The 18,461-nt window shown below is 31.9% G+C and overlaps 1 protein-coding gene across 2 annotated transcripts in view; it reads left to right on the top strand.

The window, feature by feature from the left end:
* Uri1 (URI1 prefoldin like chaperone) overlaps window positions 1-18,461 on the top strand; it is a 63,978-nt gene that overhangs the window by 16,126 nt on the left and 29,391 nt on the right. The window contains exon 2 of one of the 2 annotated variants that reach the window (XM_027941459.2): window positions 10,274-10,308. In XM_027941459.2, coding sequence (XP_027797260.1) covers window positions 10,274-10,308 — 35 coding nt within the window. Of the gene's footprint in view, window positions 1-10,273; window positions 10,309-18,461 lie in introns of those variants that run through there. The other variant, XM_071605216.1, reaches the window with a different exon arrangement.

The raw sequence follows: 18,461 nt of genomic DNA, 5'->3' as shown, positions 1-18,461 counted from the left end.
TTGGGAGAGGATTAGGTTATGAGGGCAGGGATCTCAATAATGGGATCAGAGCACTTTTCAAAGAGGTCCAGGGAGCTACCTTGCCCCTATCATCATATGAATATACAAAAAAAGTACCATTTATGAACCACCAGACATTGAGTTTCTTGACACTCTGATCTTAGATTTCTCCTTCAGAATTGCAAGAAATACATTTTTTTCCTTTGTAAACCACACATTTCATGGTATTCTATTAAATCATCCCGAATGGACTAAGAATATAACACTACTAATTTTCTTTTTCTCTTTTAAAATATTTTTTTTAGTTGTTAATGGACCTTTATTTTATTTTTTTATATGCAGTGCTGAGAATTGAACCAGGTGCCTCACACATGCTAGGCAAGCATTCTACCACTGAGCCACAACCCCAGCCCCCACTAATTTTTTTTTGTCATTTCTACTTATATAATCTGTATATTCCATCTTAAGGATCACCATCTTAATTTGGACTCTACTTGAAAAATAATATGCCAGAAGTTTCAGTAAATATTACTATGTTGCTAGTCTTTTTAATTGTAAGCATCCTGGTGTTACCTCATTGTGCTTTTTATTTTGCAATTCTAATCTGTAAGCTTGTATCTATTTATTTAGATATTAAATTATCTCATTTATTACTTAGTTGCAGTTTACTCATTTTGCCATGTTTTCCATTTGTCACACTTTTTATCTTTTATGTTAGTAATTACTTTTTTTAAACTGGGCATTAATCCCCAGTACCATATCAACTGAGTTACATCCCCGATCCTTTTTATTTTTTTATTTTTTATTTCAAGACAGATTCTCCCTGAATTGTTGATCACATCTCAAAGATGTGATCCTTCTTTCTCAGCCTCGCAAGTTGCTGGGATTACAGGCATGGACCACCATGCCCAGGTAGTAAATATCTTTTAAATGCTATTAGCTTGATAGTTAAAAATTATTTTCCTTTTAGTTATTACTCTGGAGATTACAGTATGGATTCTTTACTTATGGTCTACTTTAAATTTTCCAGTTCTGAAATTATTCAAATAATCATTCAATTGTTTTTCATTAAGCATTCCTCCTTCACTTGTCTATTGTATTTTTAACCCCAAAGATATTAGAATTATTATTGTTTTAAGTATTCAATTTTCATTTTAACTTAATTCTGAACTAGCAGCTCCCCCCCCCATCCCAACACACACACCTTAAGTATTTTAAAGATGCCATTACCTTATCTTTTGATTTATGTCATTTTTTTTTTTTTTTTTGAGTCTTATACAGGTCTTATTATTTTCTTCCTAGAGTAACTAGTGCGTTTTCCCCCCTTTGCCTGCTTTGGTATTTCTCTTTGGTTTTCAGGTGTTCTATTATGATTGGCCTCCATATGGTTTTCTTTGTCTTTTGTAGCCTGTTTTGAGTATGTAGTTTCTTGAATTTGTAATTTGATGTCTTTTGTCCAAATTCGAAAATTCTTATCCATTCTTCATATATATATATATATATATATATATATTTGTCAATGTCTCTTCTATTTTTGGTATTCTGGGTACACATTAGATATTTTGTCACTACTTTTATTTCTGTCTTTTCTATCTTCCTTTTGCTCTGTATGCCACTTTGGATGGTTTCTATTGACATATATTCTTCTGTTTTCTAATTTACTGTTCTAGTGTATCTGTTGACTTCTTAATCACACTAGTTGTGTATTTTATTTCAGAATTTATGTTTTGAATTCTAAAATTTTATGTTTTGAAATTCTAAAACTTAGCTTCCCTGTCTGACATTTTTAGCCTTTCTTCTATTTTTATGAATGTAGTAATCATAAAGATTTACTGGCATTAGTTAGCATTCTGTTACTACAACAAAATACCCAAGATAAATCCACTTATAAAAAGAAAAGGATTATTTTTACTCATAGTTTTAGAGGCTTCAATCCATGACTGATTAGCCCTATTATTATCTGTGGCAGCCCAGTGTATGTGACAGGAGCTCATGGCAGAGGAGGACATTTACCTGACAATGGTGAAGGAAAGAGCAAGAGATATTTATTCTATGAGATATTTATTATTCTAAGAGATATTTATTCTCCAAGGGCATGCTCCCAGTGTCTGGAAGACTTTCTACTAGGTCTCATCTCTTAAAAGTTTCCTACCACCTTCTAGCACCAAGGTGGGGACCAATCCTTTAACACATGGGCCTTTGGGGGATATTTCATATCCAAACTATAGGAACATTATTACTGCAATATGGAAATCAAATGAGGCTCTATTTTGTAATATGTATTTTTTTTCCTCTTGGTTTCTTGTCAGCTATTCTTGTTTTTATAGGTTGCTTTGTACCTTGTAACTTTTGATTGGGTGTCCAACATTGTATTGGAAAATTGTGTAGCCTGTAGATGATGTTACTCTTCTTCAAAGAGGCTTTCCTTTCAGCAGCCAACATAATGTACATGGATGTATGTCTTTTTCCCAAATTATAATCTTGTATATGTAGCTATTTCTGTGTTCTTTTTCATTGGATTATTTCTCTCTATATAAACTAGTATCACATTTCTTATTTTAATAACTCTCATTATCTGGTAGTAAAATTCTTTAGCTTTGTTCTTCAAAATTACCTATTCTTTATCTTTTTCTTTTTTTTCATATACTCACTATCAATTTCTTTTTTTTCTCTTTTTTTTTATTTGTTTTAATTAGTTACACACGACAGTACAATGATCTTGACATATAATACTATCTTTTTCTTTTTTTGTATATATTTTAGGACCAGCTTTTCTGTATTTACAAAATAACCTGCTGGGGTTTTGCTTGGAGTACTTTGAATCTAAAGATCAATTTGGGGAGAACTACTGACATGTTTACAATATCAGGTTTTTTAGTCCATGAATATGGGACAAATTTAGGATTGTAATAATTTCTTAGTTGATCTTTTTTTTTTAACCATTTTAATGCTTTTTATCTCTTATGACACTTGCCTTCAAATCAAATACTAGTGTGCACCAACTTATTTTCTTTTTCTCATGGTCTATTATTAGTTTTTCTCATTTAACTTCAATTTATTTGTGTTCAAAGTGCATCTCTTATAAATACCATGTAGTTGTGGTTTTAGTGTACAGTCAACATCTTTTCCTTTTATTAGTCAATTATGGATAATATTCAGTTTTTTTTCACTTTCCTATTTGACGTTTTGTTTTAAAAATCATAGTAAAATATATATAACAAAATTGGACCATTTAACAATCTAAATGTAAGCTCAGTGACATTAATTATATTCACATTGTTGATCAGTCATAATCGCCATCCATCTCTAGGTCTTCTTTTTGTCTTGCAGAACTAAACCTCAGTATTAAATTAATGACTCCTTTTTCCCTCCACTATTCCTTGGCAACCCCAATTCTACTTTTTCTGTCTGTATGAATTTTATTAGTCTAGATACTCATGTAAGTAGAAAAGTGGTATCTCGTTGTGATTCTATTTCACTTTTTAAATGTTCTTCCTGTTTTTATTTTTATTTTTTGATTTATTTTGCCGGCCTTTGAATTAATCAGACAACCCTTATTGTTATTTCTTCCTGTTAATTTATTTGTTTGTTCTATACTTTATATATACTTTAATAAATGTGCTATGTGTTTATCCTAATTTTTTTTTTATTATTATTTTTTAACCAGGGAAGACTCGGGGCTTTAATTTGGATATTTTCTATTCACCTACCAACAAGTTAAAAGATTGTGATTTGCGCCGTATTTAATCTCCTTTTAACAACATTTGTTAAAATGTTTTTAGATACTTCAGTTGTAGAATCTTTTATTTTGATTTTCAGTGGAATTTGCTTTCTTTTCATGTATTTCATCATTTCCTGTGTTTTCCTGAAAATATGAATCATGGTTATTTTAATGTCCCAGTTTAACTCTGGTATCTAGATTGCATGTGTATGGTTCTGTTTTCTATTAGTTTTTTTCTTTATTCCTTTTGATATTTAGTCTTGTGATCCTTAGCATCTTGGAATCCTGGTGAGTTTTTATTAAATGCTGGGACTGATATATGCTTCTGAAGGTGATATCTTCCTTGCCTTCTGCTAGGTAGAGAGAGCATGAGCTCCTCATCTTAATCCCAGCAGCCACTGAATGGAGTAAAGACCAAGTGGTTGTTTCACTCAGAGATCTGCTACTCTTGGCTGCTCAAGGGCTTTCTTCTAAGAACCTGTATTTGTTCACCAAGGACACCTTCTCTGGCAGACTTTTGAACTCCTTATTTTTGCTTCATCCTAAGCTCTGCTTTTCAGTTTTTTAGTTTAGCTTTTTATCCTTCGTAGCTTTAAATCCTTTGACATTAAATTCTGAAACCAACTGTATGGTTAAGACCACTCATACCTCTTACTTTGTTTCTATAGCTTTGTCAGACTATCCAAGGTTCTGCTTGTTTCTGTCTCCCAGATGTTGTTGCTTAGGGTCCAATGTAATTCTTAGCTTCTTACCTATGCCCACAGTTGTCCAAGAAAAAAAGCATTCTCAGATTATTAGCTTAATTCTCCATTTCTCCTTTCTGAATCTTTAGCTTCTTTTTATCCTTGTTCCTTTGACAATTTTTTTTTAAATATTTATTTTTTAGTTGTAGTTGGACAGAATACCTTTATTTGATTGTATGTGGTGCTGAGGATCGAACCCAGGGCCCCGTGCTTGCCTGGCAAGCGCGCTACCACTGAGCCACAACGCCAGCCCTTGACAATTCTTAACTGCCTTTGGCTTAGCTTTTCGTTGCTGTGACAACACCTGAGAAAAGCAGTGGTAGAGGAGGAAAGCTTTATTTTGTATCCACTGTTTCAAAGGTTTTAGTTTATGTTGGTTAACTCCATTGTTTTGGATCTGAGGTGAGGCAGAACATCCTTGTGGAAGAGTATGGTGAAGGAAAGCTTCTCAGTTCATGGCAGCCCCCAGCAACCAGGTATAGTTTCCGAGGGTACAATTCCAGTGACCTATCTCCTCCAACTTTATGCAGTGTGCCTACAATTCTACAGCCCAGGCTGTCCTTGAACTTGGGATCCTCTTTTTCACTTTCCTGGTAACTGGAATTATATACTACCACATGTGGCTCTTAGTTTTTGGTTACTTTATTTTACTGTAGTCTTACAATGTAGCTCTTAGTTTTTGGTTTCATTTTACTTTAGTCTTAAATGAAAATTTGTTGTTTTAAGTAGTCAAAATGGTATTTTAAAGATTGGTTTAATTTTACTTTTTTGTTACTAGTTAAGATACTCGCCTCCATTTTTCTATTTGTATTTACTCTTTAATGAATTACTTGTTTACTTTGAATGTTCCACAGGCATATTTTTGTCCTAATCTGTGTGAGAAGCTTAAAGTTTTCTTAGTGTTTGTTAATTGTAAACCATAGAAATGCTTAGAAGGAAGTACTGAAAGAAAAGTTAGGAAGAACCGGTGCATCTGTTTCAGATGGTTTGTTAGTTTGTGTGCATTATTTTATAAACTGAGAAAAACATTTCCTCAGACTTGTGGTTTTGTGAGTATAGAGCTGTCCTTCTTTAAAGGGACCATGTGCTTATATGTTAGGTGAATATTGTTGAATAAAGTAGACATGGCCTCTACCTCATAGAGCTTTTAATCAGTACAGTTAGAAGTTCCTGATACCTAATTTAAATAATCCCAGACTTTTCAGTTATCTAACACTGAATGTAATTGTTACTCATCTCAAACATTTCTAGTACGAGAAAACTGTATGTAATTAGGACACTTGGGATTAGTAATAATAAATACTCAAAAAAAAAAAAAAAACAAAAACTAATTTGTAGGTAAAATCTACAAAGGAATGAAATGTACAGTACCAAAGCACTTTAGACATAGTCCAATATTTGTATAGACCAGGTCAGAATTCTGAGAATGCTTTAGGTGAGGAGAAAATGGGCTAAAACAAAAATCAGGATTAAAATGATCATTTTGATTTTATCCTGGCTAAATTTTAAAATAGCCTTTAAGTGCTTAAAGATGTGGCCTCATGTAATTGGACTTAGTTTTTGGTAGCAGTTTTGCTTTCCAGTATATTTAGAATGTAATTTTTTTTTTTTAACATTGAAATGGTTTTCTTGAAACTAAAGTCTAGTAAGAGAAGCAAATCATATAAATTTAGACAGCTTTGATGAGTACATTTTCCAAATTGTTATATTATAGATTAACCCATATAGGAAGAATTTGAAATTGTAGTAAAGTAAGGAAAGTTTTAGAAGTGAAGTGAAATGTTTTTTGAGAAAAATATCAAAAATCAAGAAATATACTTACCTTTTTTGACTTTCTCCTTCAGTCTAGTTTTTATGTGGCACTGTATTTAACTCATAGGTTGATGCCCCCTTGTGGTCTCTTACCAAAATAAATAGTACAAATATAAGTGCTAGAGTTCTTATTGCATGTTAAATCATTCATTCATTCCTTTATAAAGTAATTTTGAAAAAGCAAATTATGGGGAAAAACAGTAAAAAATTATTATTCCTGTTGTCTCTATAATTTATCGATCTTACAATTTATCAAATATAATCCTTATTTTAGTTGTAGTTGGACACAATTTATCAAATTTAATTCTTATTTATTTATTTAAATTGTAGTTAGACACAATACCTTTATTTTTATTTATTTTTATGCGGTACTGAGGATCAAAGAGTACTCTACTGCTGAGCCAGAACCCCAGCCCTTTATCAAATATCATTTTAACCCTTTGTAACAATATAATAGCTGGACCCTGATGTACAGAAAAATAGGTTGTTTGGGTAGATTGTTCATCATGGTCATTATGGGCATCTAACTCCCTTAATTATTACAAATTGTTAAAACTGTGATTATATGTCAGAGTGATTATGAGGTTAGCTTATTACTTCCCAGCTCTCCGCCCCCAAACACATATATTCACATATTCCCCCTCCCTCCCTCCCTTCCTCCCCTCGGGCACACATGGTATTTGTATATTTACTTATTTGGTTGAAAGGCCAGAAGAAATAAGGATTTCTACTAGTGAACTGGTGACTTTAAGCTTATTGGCTTTTACTGACATTATTGACAGTGTCTTCTTTATATTTGAGTGTTAGTTATATAAGGAGGAAGTGGAGGAGAAACAGCAGCAGCAATCAATGTTTTAAGAAAGATTATAGATGTAAACAACTGCCTTTCTTTTATTCAGTAAGTTTTGTCAGGGTTGGAAACAGTCTAATACAAAGGGGTATGGACTTTGAGATTTTAAAGATCGGGTTTTACAACTGATTTTCATCTCCTACCAGTTTTTGGACAGTTGTATAATATTGGATAAACTACTTTATCTCTGAATACAGGTTTCTTCTCTTTAGAAAGAGGTTAAACCTAACTCATTGAAATGTTTGCAGCTTCATATTTATCATTTGAAGTCTTGGGATAGACCATCGTTCTTCTAAATCCTAAAAGGACACTTTGGAGATGTAAAGAAAATATACCATATAATTTTGTAGCTACTTTATTGTTGATAAGTACTTCCAATGATAGTTTGTATTTTAAAAAGTGGTGAATCGGGCCATAGTTTTGTTTCTTTATCATGGATACTTATTGCTGTAGTACTACAAATTCTTGACTTACAATCATTATATTGAAGAATTTCCTAGGTCAATTATTTTAATAGTATAAGCCTATTAATCAAATTATTTTTTATAAAAATGATGCAGAAACTTTTTTTAAAAAAATAATAATATTTGAAAATTTTGATAGAATTATCTTTAAAACAAAACTAGTATTGTTCCTTTATAGCTATCTTTGTTTTGTGGAAGTAAACAGAGCAATGAAATGTTTTTTGTTTTTTTGCTTTGTTTTTCAACAGTTGTTGATAGAACCAGAATCACTATCTTGTGGTCACTTCATTTAATAATTAAAAGAGTTACTCTGAATTCTCTGTCAGAAGAAGCAAGATACATTGGAATTTACTTCACAGATAAAGAAGGTGTTTTGTTTTGTTTTTTAAACCCAGGTACATTCAACTTTGAATCATATAATTTTTCCTAAAATTTTCTTTGGCAGGTTAAAATCATCTCAGAATATAAGTGCAACTGTAGAGTTTAAATACTTTTTGAAAATTGGTAAACCATAAATTGTATAAAAATATAATAGTAGACACACCATCAGAAGGTTATTCATTTATTTTCATATCTGTCTTTTTTTGTTCCCCTTCTTTCTAATTTCTAAAATATTACATCTGTGGTCTGCATTAATGCAGTGTCTCTGATGTTAAAGACATCCAATAAATACTTTAAAGACAACAATAAATACTTTAAATATAAAGCAATATTTTGATAGTGGAAGTTTCTCGTAAACTAATGAAATGGATTTTTGTTGGTCTACTCTTGAGTATCTGTTCCTAGGGAGACTATTTTAGGAAAGAAAAGGGATCGGGGGAGTAGAGGAAAGGATGGCTAGAACAAAGTGGAAAATAGACTGTGTGTGTGGGGAGTGATGGCAAGAATACATGCCATCCTACCAGAGACTTGTTTTTAAATATAAAAAGCATATGTGCCAAATTTACATATTTACTAATTAAAAAGGCTTCCTGGAAACATTAAGTAGACTATCTTCTATAACCTTTAACACCGTCACTAATGGATATAGCCTAGAAAATTTCATCGAAGGTCCTTTAAATAATGTAAATGATTATGAATATGTAACTAGTTAATATGCAGCTATGAAAGGATTATCATGTAGAGGTTAATGAACATTCTGCTCTTATGGTTTGCAGGGCTTTTCTTTTTGTGCTTTTGGCTCACTTCATGCTTGGAAACACATGCATTGGTATTGGAAAACATCCTGACTGTTTTGGGTCTCATTTTTTAATGGGGCTGTTAAATAGGAACTTTATAAAATGAATTTCTTGAAGATTTTTTTCTTTTTTTAATTTACATTTAATTCTGTTTGTCTATTTTATAATTACTGCCAAATCAGAAACAGTGAAATAGATTGATGTAGTTTTAGCTTGGCTTTTCCAGATGTAAAGTCAGTACTCTATTATATAGTACCACTGTTATTAAGTGTTGCTATGTGATTGATACTTACTAAGAGATCTTCATTCTAAAACGGACTTTTTATGCTGAGTTAATGTGTAGTATGGTTGGGTATCTGATTACAGCATGTATTTTGGTACAGGATTACTGCCTTAGTATTTAAAATGTACCAAAGAAGGACATTTATTTCAGGAATTAAATGTTATAATAGAGGAATTTAGTGACAAGTCAAAAAAAAATCTCGTGATTTTTGGTTGCAACATTGAACATAGCCAATATTGGTATTTAGAACTAAACTAGAGCAGTGGGTTGCAAACCAAATCATAACTGCTGTCTTTTTCACGTGACCTTAGCATTTTGGCTTTTATTCCTTAGTTTCTCTGTCTCTAAAATGGTGCTGTGGTATGCTAGATTACTATTTAAAATTTTTATTAATGGGTGATTTAAAATTAGGTGATTATCAATCTGTAAAAATAATATTAATTTTAAAAGTGTGATTCAAAAATAGTGCTATTTTAAAATTTATATTTTTCCTCATTAGGGTTTTTGTTTTTGAGCATTTTGAGAATCTGTTACAATATCTCAAAGGAAAAAAATAACATTTGTTCTTAATTCCATGGTTTTAGTATTATAAACCTAGTTTAAACTGGCTGTGAAGTGCTTAAAATTTTATCATAATTCACTGGGGAAAGAATGAGCTGTTCAGAGCAACTCTTTATCCTAAGTATTTCTTCTTGAAATGTAGTAGAAAAATATCACTGAACTCATTTTTAATGCATCAGAATAAAAATTACAGGTGAAAACATTTGGAGATATACTGACAAAATAAAATATTTTCACTACTGTCATTTTTTTTTTCTTTTTTTTTTACTGATGAAATGTGAATGTTACATTGGTTTCTAGTTATTTATAACATTTGCGTATTCTACAAAATATGTAACAGTGAAAACAGGTCTGTAGATTGTACAAAATACTAGTTATCTTATATCATATGTCACCTAATAGTTATGAAGTGAGTTTTGTACCAAAGTATGAATTGGAAAGCTGTAATTTGTTCTGCAGTTATCAGCCTGCATTAGAGGGTTATGATAAAGTGAACTGCTTAAAAACTAACATTCACATCTCTGTGCATTTGACAAATAAAAATGTATGCTGAAATGCTATTAAATCTGTAAAGCTACTGTTCTAGTTTTCTGATAGACTATTTTTGTTACTCTTTGCATAGCTCTGTTTTTTCATGAATAGTTATCTGTTTTTATGACAGGTGGTCACTAACTGCCAAGAGAAAATCCAGCATTGGTGAGTGAAAGATGGTTTTATTATATTTCTGAAATACTGTTGGGGTCACCTACTTGTATTTAAAAAATGTGCGTACTGGTTTTGTGTGTGACTGTGAGATCAGTAATTGAGTTCTTCTAGTTATCTCCATTTTGGGTAGCTTTGATATTAATTTGTATATTTTTATCCTTTTCTGAATTACATATTCCCTGATTTCTTGAAATTGTTACATTTGTGTTTCTCCATTTTAAAAAGTTAGAATAATATTAATATCATGAAGTATAAACTTAGTCATATTTGAACGTAACTGGTCACAGAGAGCTCTGAGTATTTTCTATATTGCTAGTAGAAAAATAATTGGGATCAATTGTTTTAAAATAATGATGGAAATATGGCACAGATAAATTTTTTGAAAGTTTGAAAATAGAATTTTCTATATTTCAGAACTTGTTTTATGGACTGCACTTTTTTAGAGAGAAAGAAAGCATATCTATTAATGTGTTAATGTATAGTTAACAGGACAATGTTTGGTAAATAACATATTTCCTTTTTCTTCTGAGGAAAATGCTCAATTTAATAGTGAATAAAATCTTATATTTTGAGTTGTCATGAGATATAGCTGTTGATCTTACAGATATCAAATTACAATATATCCATGCTGTGTTTACGAAGATTTTACTGAGAGAACAACAGGAGCTGTCTTGATTATTGTCTGCAGGGTTATTGCAAAATCATGGTAACTGCCCCTTTAGTAGTGAGATTAAACCTTCGGTTATACACCATCAAGCATATAATATTTTAAATTTATTTTAAGAGGCTTTTTCTTCATGCCTGAGAGATCTCCAAGGAAATAATTTATAGTTAGTGTATATCAAATGTTTTTTGGTATAAATGCACATGGTCTGCAAGCAGTGGATAAGAGTAAAAATCAGTGCAATCTGTACACATCATCTTATTAAATTTTGACTATTGGCTTGCAGAAAATAATCTAAAACTAATGATATCCACTTTATAAATAAAAATTCAGGACTTCATTAATTTTCAATAAATGCAGCATTGTAGTTGCATCCATGGTGGTGTAAGTCTGTCAACATTTCCATAAATGGACTATTCGTTTTTCATTATACATTCAGTTCAGGTTAAAATGTGAAATGCAAGTCCTTGGCCAAAGAATGCTTTTCTCTTGAAAATTTGGCTAAAGCGATTCATTTTAAAAATAATTCTCAAGGGACATTTTATTAATGTGAACTTCTGTCAGTTTTGGCAAGGGGTTAGGAAATTAGAAAAGGATCTATTAGAACAGATACCAGCTTACATAAATATGTAAGTAATAACCTGCTTCTGGTTGTTTTTTGTAAAATCCTTCCCTATTAAGAGAGTTCTTTAAGAATAAAATGCACATGTTTTTATCGTATTATCCACAGTTCCTTCTTATTTGGCACGAAATAGGCACTTAATGAGTGCTTGGATAAATGAAGATGAAATATATAGTTTTTTTTTACCTACCATTTTAGTTTAAAAATGGTTTTAGCAGTATACAATCCTGGTGAACAGTGACATGTAAGAAGTAAGAGCAGGTTCATGTGACCCTATCTCACATTCTGAAGCCTTCCATATTTGCCTAAACACATCTTAATATCATACCTTATCTGTACATTAACAATTAAAATTATTTTTTTTTTCAATTTACATTTGCTTCTTCCTTTAATTACTTCTGATATGGCTTATGGAATAGACTTTCTGTTTGCTTTATATTTATTCATGTACAGATGGATCATGTAAATATTCTATCAATATTGATAGAATCTAAATGGCCAGTGAACTCATCAGTTTATTATGTTCAAAAATTAAAACCAAAGTGTTTCCATTCTTTTGAGAGCCAGGAAATTGTTATTTGGGAGCTTTGTGGGATTCTTCTGATATATTTACATTGTTTTAATTCCTCAAACACTCATTGAGTTCCTTCCCCATTTCAGTATTGTGCTATTTGGAGTTGAAAGAATCTGCCATGGAGGGATTTATAGTCAGGTGCTAAACAGAGAAATCACAATAATTTTGTGCTACTTGCAGAGATATGAAGCAAATACTGAGGGAGTTGAGAGGCTAGAGCCATTCCTAAGCATGTCTCACATACTATTTTTAAAAACATGTTATTTTTAATTCTTCTTTGACTCTTGGTGTTAGCCCAGTCTGAAATACAATTGTGTAGCTAAGCTTGCTTTTTTTATGTATATATATCAATATAACAAGGGAGAGCAAAATATATGAAATAAACAATTCATTCTTTTGCTAGTGGTATATATGCTTGTTTGTACAATTTTAAAGGATTCTTTTATTTAAGGGACAAGTAATGTATAATCTAGGCTTCAGAAATAATTTTGATTTTTTTTTTTTTTTGAAAACACATAATAGGAAGTAAAAGTATTTATAGAAAAGTATGAGTGAAAATGGTCTGGGACCACAGGACCTGCCCAGAAAAATCTCTTCCATAAAATTAAATCAAATTCTAAAATGGTGGTGAACCAAGAAATTTATAGTATTTGTTTATTTGATAATAACAGATTAAAAGGAAGTTTTTGAGCCTAACAGATGAGAATTTGTTCAACACTATTTTAGAGCTAATACTTAATACTGGTTCTTATAAAATTTTTTCCCCTTAACTCAGATAAGGTATAGTAAAATCTAAACACATTTTCTCATTAAAATGTGAGTGTGTATCCCATTGTTTGTTCACTAGTGGTTGATTATTCTGTTTGTGGATTATTTTTAATTTTTAATTCTTTCTCAAAGAAAGTGGAATTTGAAGTCAATGGGAACTGAACATATGTAAGAAGAAACCATGTATCATTTGTGCCCTTTTATATATCTTAAATTTTGAAAGAAATGTATTGCCTAATTAAATTTTTTTTGCTTAAATCTTAATGTATAGTCATTTTTAATGTCTTAAAGATATATGCTACATTCGAATCCTCTCATTTATTAACTTTGTAACCTTGGGCATTTATACCAAGTGTTTTATTTTCCTTGTAAAATGATGATGCCATGTAACTCACAGGGTTGTAGTGAACACCAAATGAGGTGATGTCTAGAAACTACCCAGCCTGGCATTCAAGTATTATTATTATTAAAATTTTTTTTTTTAGTTATACACAATATCTTTATTTTGTTTATTTACTTTTACGTGGTGCTGAGGATTGAACTCAGTGCTTGACATGTGTGAGGCAAGCACTCTGCCATTGAGCCACAACCCCAGCCCTCAGGTATTATTAATAACACATACATAAACAAAAATGCCTGTTTTGTAAATATTCATGAATATTTTATATTTATGCTTGTTACTTTTTTGTCATGGTATGGAATTGACTTTCTGAGCATTATTGTTACAACATTATATGAATATTTTTAAGTAACTTTTTGTTATGAAAAATTTCAAACAAAAGGTGACAGTGATTCTCAACTTCAATAATTGTCAACTCATGTTTTTTTTTCTGGACTTTCATTTAACATCCCGTCCTATCTATCATCTACTTCCAGTTATTTTGAAATGAATCTAATTAGTATTCTGTTTGGAAATACTTTAGCTTTATATTTCAGAGATAAAAATGACTGACTATACAGGGCTGGGGTTGTAGCTCAGTGTTAGAGCACTTGCCTGGCATGCGTGAGGTGCTGGGTTGATTCTCAGTACCGCATATAAATAAATAAAGATCCATCAACAACTAAAAAAACATTAAAAAACTTAAAAAATGATTGTACATTAATGTAAGAGTTAAGCAAATTTTTAAAAATTAGGCAATACTTTTGTATTTCAAAATTTAAGCTTCCACAGCCTCCTACACTCTGCCGCCCTGCTGCTACCATGTCTCTAGTGATTCCTGAGAAGTTCCAGCACAGTTTGCCAGTACGCAACATAAACATTGATGGGCGGCAGGAAATAGCCTTTGCCATCACTGTCATTAAGGGTGTTGAGGAAAACAAGACACTGACCTCACCAAGAGGCTGGAGAATTCATTGATGGTGAGGTTGAACGTGTGATCACCATTATGTAGAATCCACGACAGTACAAAATCCTAGACTGGTTCTTGAACAGATAGAAGGTTGTAAAGAATGGAAAATTCAATCAGGTTCTGGCCAATGGTCTCGATAGTAAGCCCCAGGAGGACTTGGAGCAACTGAGGAAGATTAGGACCCATAGGGGGCTGTGCCAATTTTGGGACTTTTGTATCTAAGGCCAGCAAACTAACACAACTGGTCACATGGCCACACCGTAGGTTGTGTCCAAGAAGAAGTGAGTCTGTAGGCCTTTTCTGTTAATAAATAATTATATACCTTTAAAAAAAGGGGGGGTGCTGGGGTTGTGGCTCAGTGGTAGAGAACTTGCCTAGCTCGTGTGGGGCACTGGGTTCGATCCTCAGCATCACATAAAAATAAATAAACAAAATAAAGGTATTAAAAAAAAGGCTTAAAAGGGTGCAAATGATATGGTTTCTTTCTACCTTTGTTCAGTTCTCATTTTCCTTTTCTGGAAGCAACCATTTTTTACAAGTTTATCATGAATCTTTTCAGAAATTGTTTGCATACGGTAGGTATATGTGTGTGTGTATTCATCCACATGTTTAGATTAATTTATTCCCATCCTTTCGGATAAAAATGAAATTGGACTGTGTACTGTTAATTTGATGCTGTATGTTGGAGATTGTCCTCAGATAATTAACTTTCTATTCACATAAAGTTCATTGTGTCATGTGTCAAACTTTTAAGGGTCACCAAATATAATTTGGTAATAATTTTTTTCTTAATAAATAATGGCCATATCATTGTAAGTATATAGTGTCTTAAAAAAAAAAAAACTTTATTTGTGCCTGATGCTGTGTTGTACATTGAGCTGGGCTCACCTGTGTTCGTTTTCTGGTAGTGTTGTCTAGGCTCACTTATTTGGCTGTAGCCATTTGGTAGGTGGATCATCAGGGTTGTTAAAAATGGCCTTACTCCCAAGTCTGTGGCTAATGCTGGGTATTAGCTGAGCCTGTCTGTCTTTGTGCTGTTTATCCAGCTCACTTTTCATGGTGATCTCAGGGCAGCAAGAATGGAAGCTGCAAGACTACATTGTGTTGGTCTAAGAGACTTAAAAGCCAGTCCAAACTTGGCACAGTGGCCCACACATGTAACTCCAGTGACTCAGGAGGCTGAGACAAGAGGATTGCATGTTTCAAGGCCAGCTTCAGCAATTTAGTGAGGCCTTAAGTAAGCTACTTAGTGTGACACTTTCTTGAAAAAAAAAAAAAAAAAAAAAGGTTGGGGATGTAGGTCAGTGGTAGAATGCCCCTGGCTTCAATCCCCAGTACAAAACAAAACAAAAAACAAAAACCACATACACATATACACACGCATGCACACACATGTGCGCAACGTGGGGAAATAATCTCCACCTGTCAATAGGAGTAGTGACAAAGAATTTATGGTCACTTTTAATGCACTACAGATGATTTCTTTTGAATATGTCCCACAGGAAAGAAGTCTTTTTACTGTGTGTTGACTTCTGGGTATTAAATGAAATAGTGCTTGTGATACTGGGCATATTGAAATCATCGATATTTAGATATTGTTTATAATCATAAGTTGTATGTATGTGAGTTGTAGAATTGTCTCGCTTCCTTTAAATCATCCTAAAATGATTTTTAAGTAGTAAAGATATCTATGAAATTACGTGAAACAAACCTAAAATGTAGAAAAGTATTTTAGTTTTTCCAAGTGCTTAATTTTGTAAAGAGTAGCTTTAAATTGAGACATAAAAATTCAGAAACACTTCATGTGAGTTTTTAGAGAGGGATCATAAACCAAATACTTGACATTTATTATTTTCTGAAGGAACCTGGACAGAAAATATAATTTTGAGAAGAAGAGTAATAATCAGTTTACTTGAGTTTACAAGTCTGTGTCTATAGTGGGAAATATCCAAGAAACACACCTGAATAGTCATGTGAAGGTCTGAGATTGCTCTTTTTGGAATTCCGCTTTCCTATTAGTTAGCTAGGATGTATACATGTATTTGAGCATGAGTGCAAAAGGTGGGGGTGGGGAGAAATATATGTTTGAGGGAAAATGACTCTCAAAAGCACCAAACTCTTACAGTACTATGGTTTATAGTATATTTCTCATGAATACCTAAAACAGGTATGCATATATAAAATTTATTTTCTTATGTATAATCTGAATAATTGATCTGCATGTTTTTAAAACTTTAAAAAGTACTTATGATAATGGCTTCATTCTTTAGTGTGAGGTAAATTTGAAAATTACTTTTTAGTTTTTGACTACAAAGTTTTTAGTTAGTGTTTGGAATAAGGCCTTCTTGTTTGTACTTTTTTTTCTTCCTTTCTTTCTGGAGATTTCACACACTTTTGTTGTTGTTGTTGGAATTTCTACAGTTACTGATGAAAGTCTTAGGGGCAGCTGGGAGGATTCATACCCAAATCTCTCTTCTCTGTCATTCTTCAAATTCTTGTATTTTTTTGTTTGTTTAATTGTGTGGGCTTTTAGTACATGGTTTGCAAAGGTATGTTAAGGTGGCAAAAAAAAAAAAAAAAAATCGAGTTGAATAGTTTTAAGGATGAGTTTTGAAACAAAATCTGAATTAGATTTTAAGATTTTTATTCTGAGTGTGAAATGAATGCATGCTCAATTATAGAAAGATTGAAATAAGAAAAGGAAAAAGGTAAATTTACTCAATTTTGAAGAGAAGCCAGTTCTCTCCCTTTGTTTTTTAATGTTTTATTACCTTTAGCTTGTTAGTTCTTTGTATATATTTGTGTCACTAAAGCCAAACTATAATATTTCCCTCCTTGATTTAAAGACCTAATGATTTTTAACTTAAAATTAGAAGTTTTTACTTCTAGGAGTCCCTAAGCCTTTGTGTCAGGTTTTTGGAAGCAGCCAAACTAATACTTAATGCATTTCTGAAAATAAAAGGCAAACTTAACATATTAATAGGGGAATTCCACCCCCCTCCAAGACTTTAAACTGTTATTAAAAAGCCTTCTAAATTTACAACTTATTATGTGGAATATAATCTTTGATGATGATCTATGTCTAGTAACAATGTGCTTTGTTTGGTTCAGTTTCTCATGATCATCTTAAGTCCAGTGAATATTTGATTGAGGCTAAGGATTTGGCTTCTGATATCTTATGATTTTTCACTTTTTTTCTGAACTTTATTAAGTCTGAAAACTATACTACCTGCACCTTGAGTTTTTTCCCATTCATTTTTGAAAAATAAGAGCAACATGCAATAAAGCTTTCAAGCACAAAGAGTGCTGTGTATGGATGAAGGTGTAAATATTGCAAGAATTGCAGTGTTTGAGAGGTGAGTGCTCATGCTTGTTTTGAGATTGAAAAGTCCTAGTTCTAATATACTAAAGATGGATGCGAGTGAGTATCAGTGTATGACTTAGAAAAATGTAGGATCTAGGCAAATTGAATTGAGTTACTTTTTGCTAATTCATATTGAACTTATGACCAAATTGGTGAGGGTTTTCCCATCATTTTATTCATTTTTAAGTCAGTTGAGTTAAAGATAATTTTGAAGATTTTAAATATTTGGTGGCTTCAGAACCAGGATTCCTGTTTTTCACTCTTATAAAACCGCTTTACAGAAACTATTAACCTGGAGAAATCTATGAGAAGCCACTTGTTGAAACTATATGGAACATATGGGTCCTTTTCTCAGTTTCTTGTAGGGATCTGTGACCAAAATCACAACTCTAAGAAAACACACAAAAAGTTTACTTTTTCTACAATATACTTTAGAAATAAAGTATAAAATCTAAATTGAAGTCTCAAAACCTAAGGATTATGGTGCGATTTAAGTAAAAACTGGCATGAATACTGGCATGAATAATCAAAGCTTAAGTATGTTATAAACTCATCAGTTTTTCTAAAAGGTTTCTCCTTTTAATTTATAACAGGAATATTTATCAGTTGTGGAAATAAAAAAGAGATAAAATTATCTGTAAGTTCATGTAAAGTTAACTGAATTAGGCACTTTGGAGTTATTTCTTTCAGAGTTTGACTAATGTGTTTTTATGTAATAGTTAAGCTTTTTTATTTTGAATTCTCATGTCATTTTATTCTAGAGGAAAAGATAAGTTATGAATGAATAAAAAGATGCTATAATA

Source organism: Marmota flaviventris, chromosome 18 (genome assembly GCF_047511675.1).
Source record: "Marmota flaviventris isolate mMarFla1 chromosome 18, mMarFla1.hap1, whole genome shotgun sequence".
Lineage (NCBI taxonomy): Eukaryota > Metazoa > Chordata > Mammalia > Rodentia > Sciuridae > Marmota > Marmota flaviventris.
This window is presented reverse-complemented; position numbering and strand designations above follow the sequence as displayed.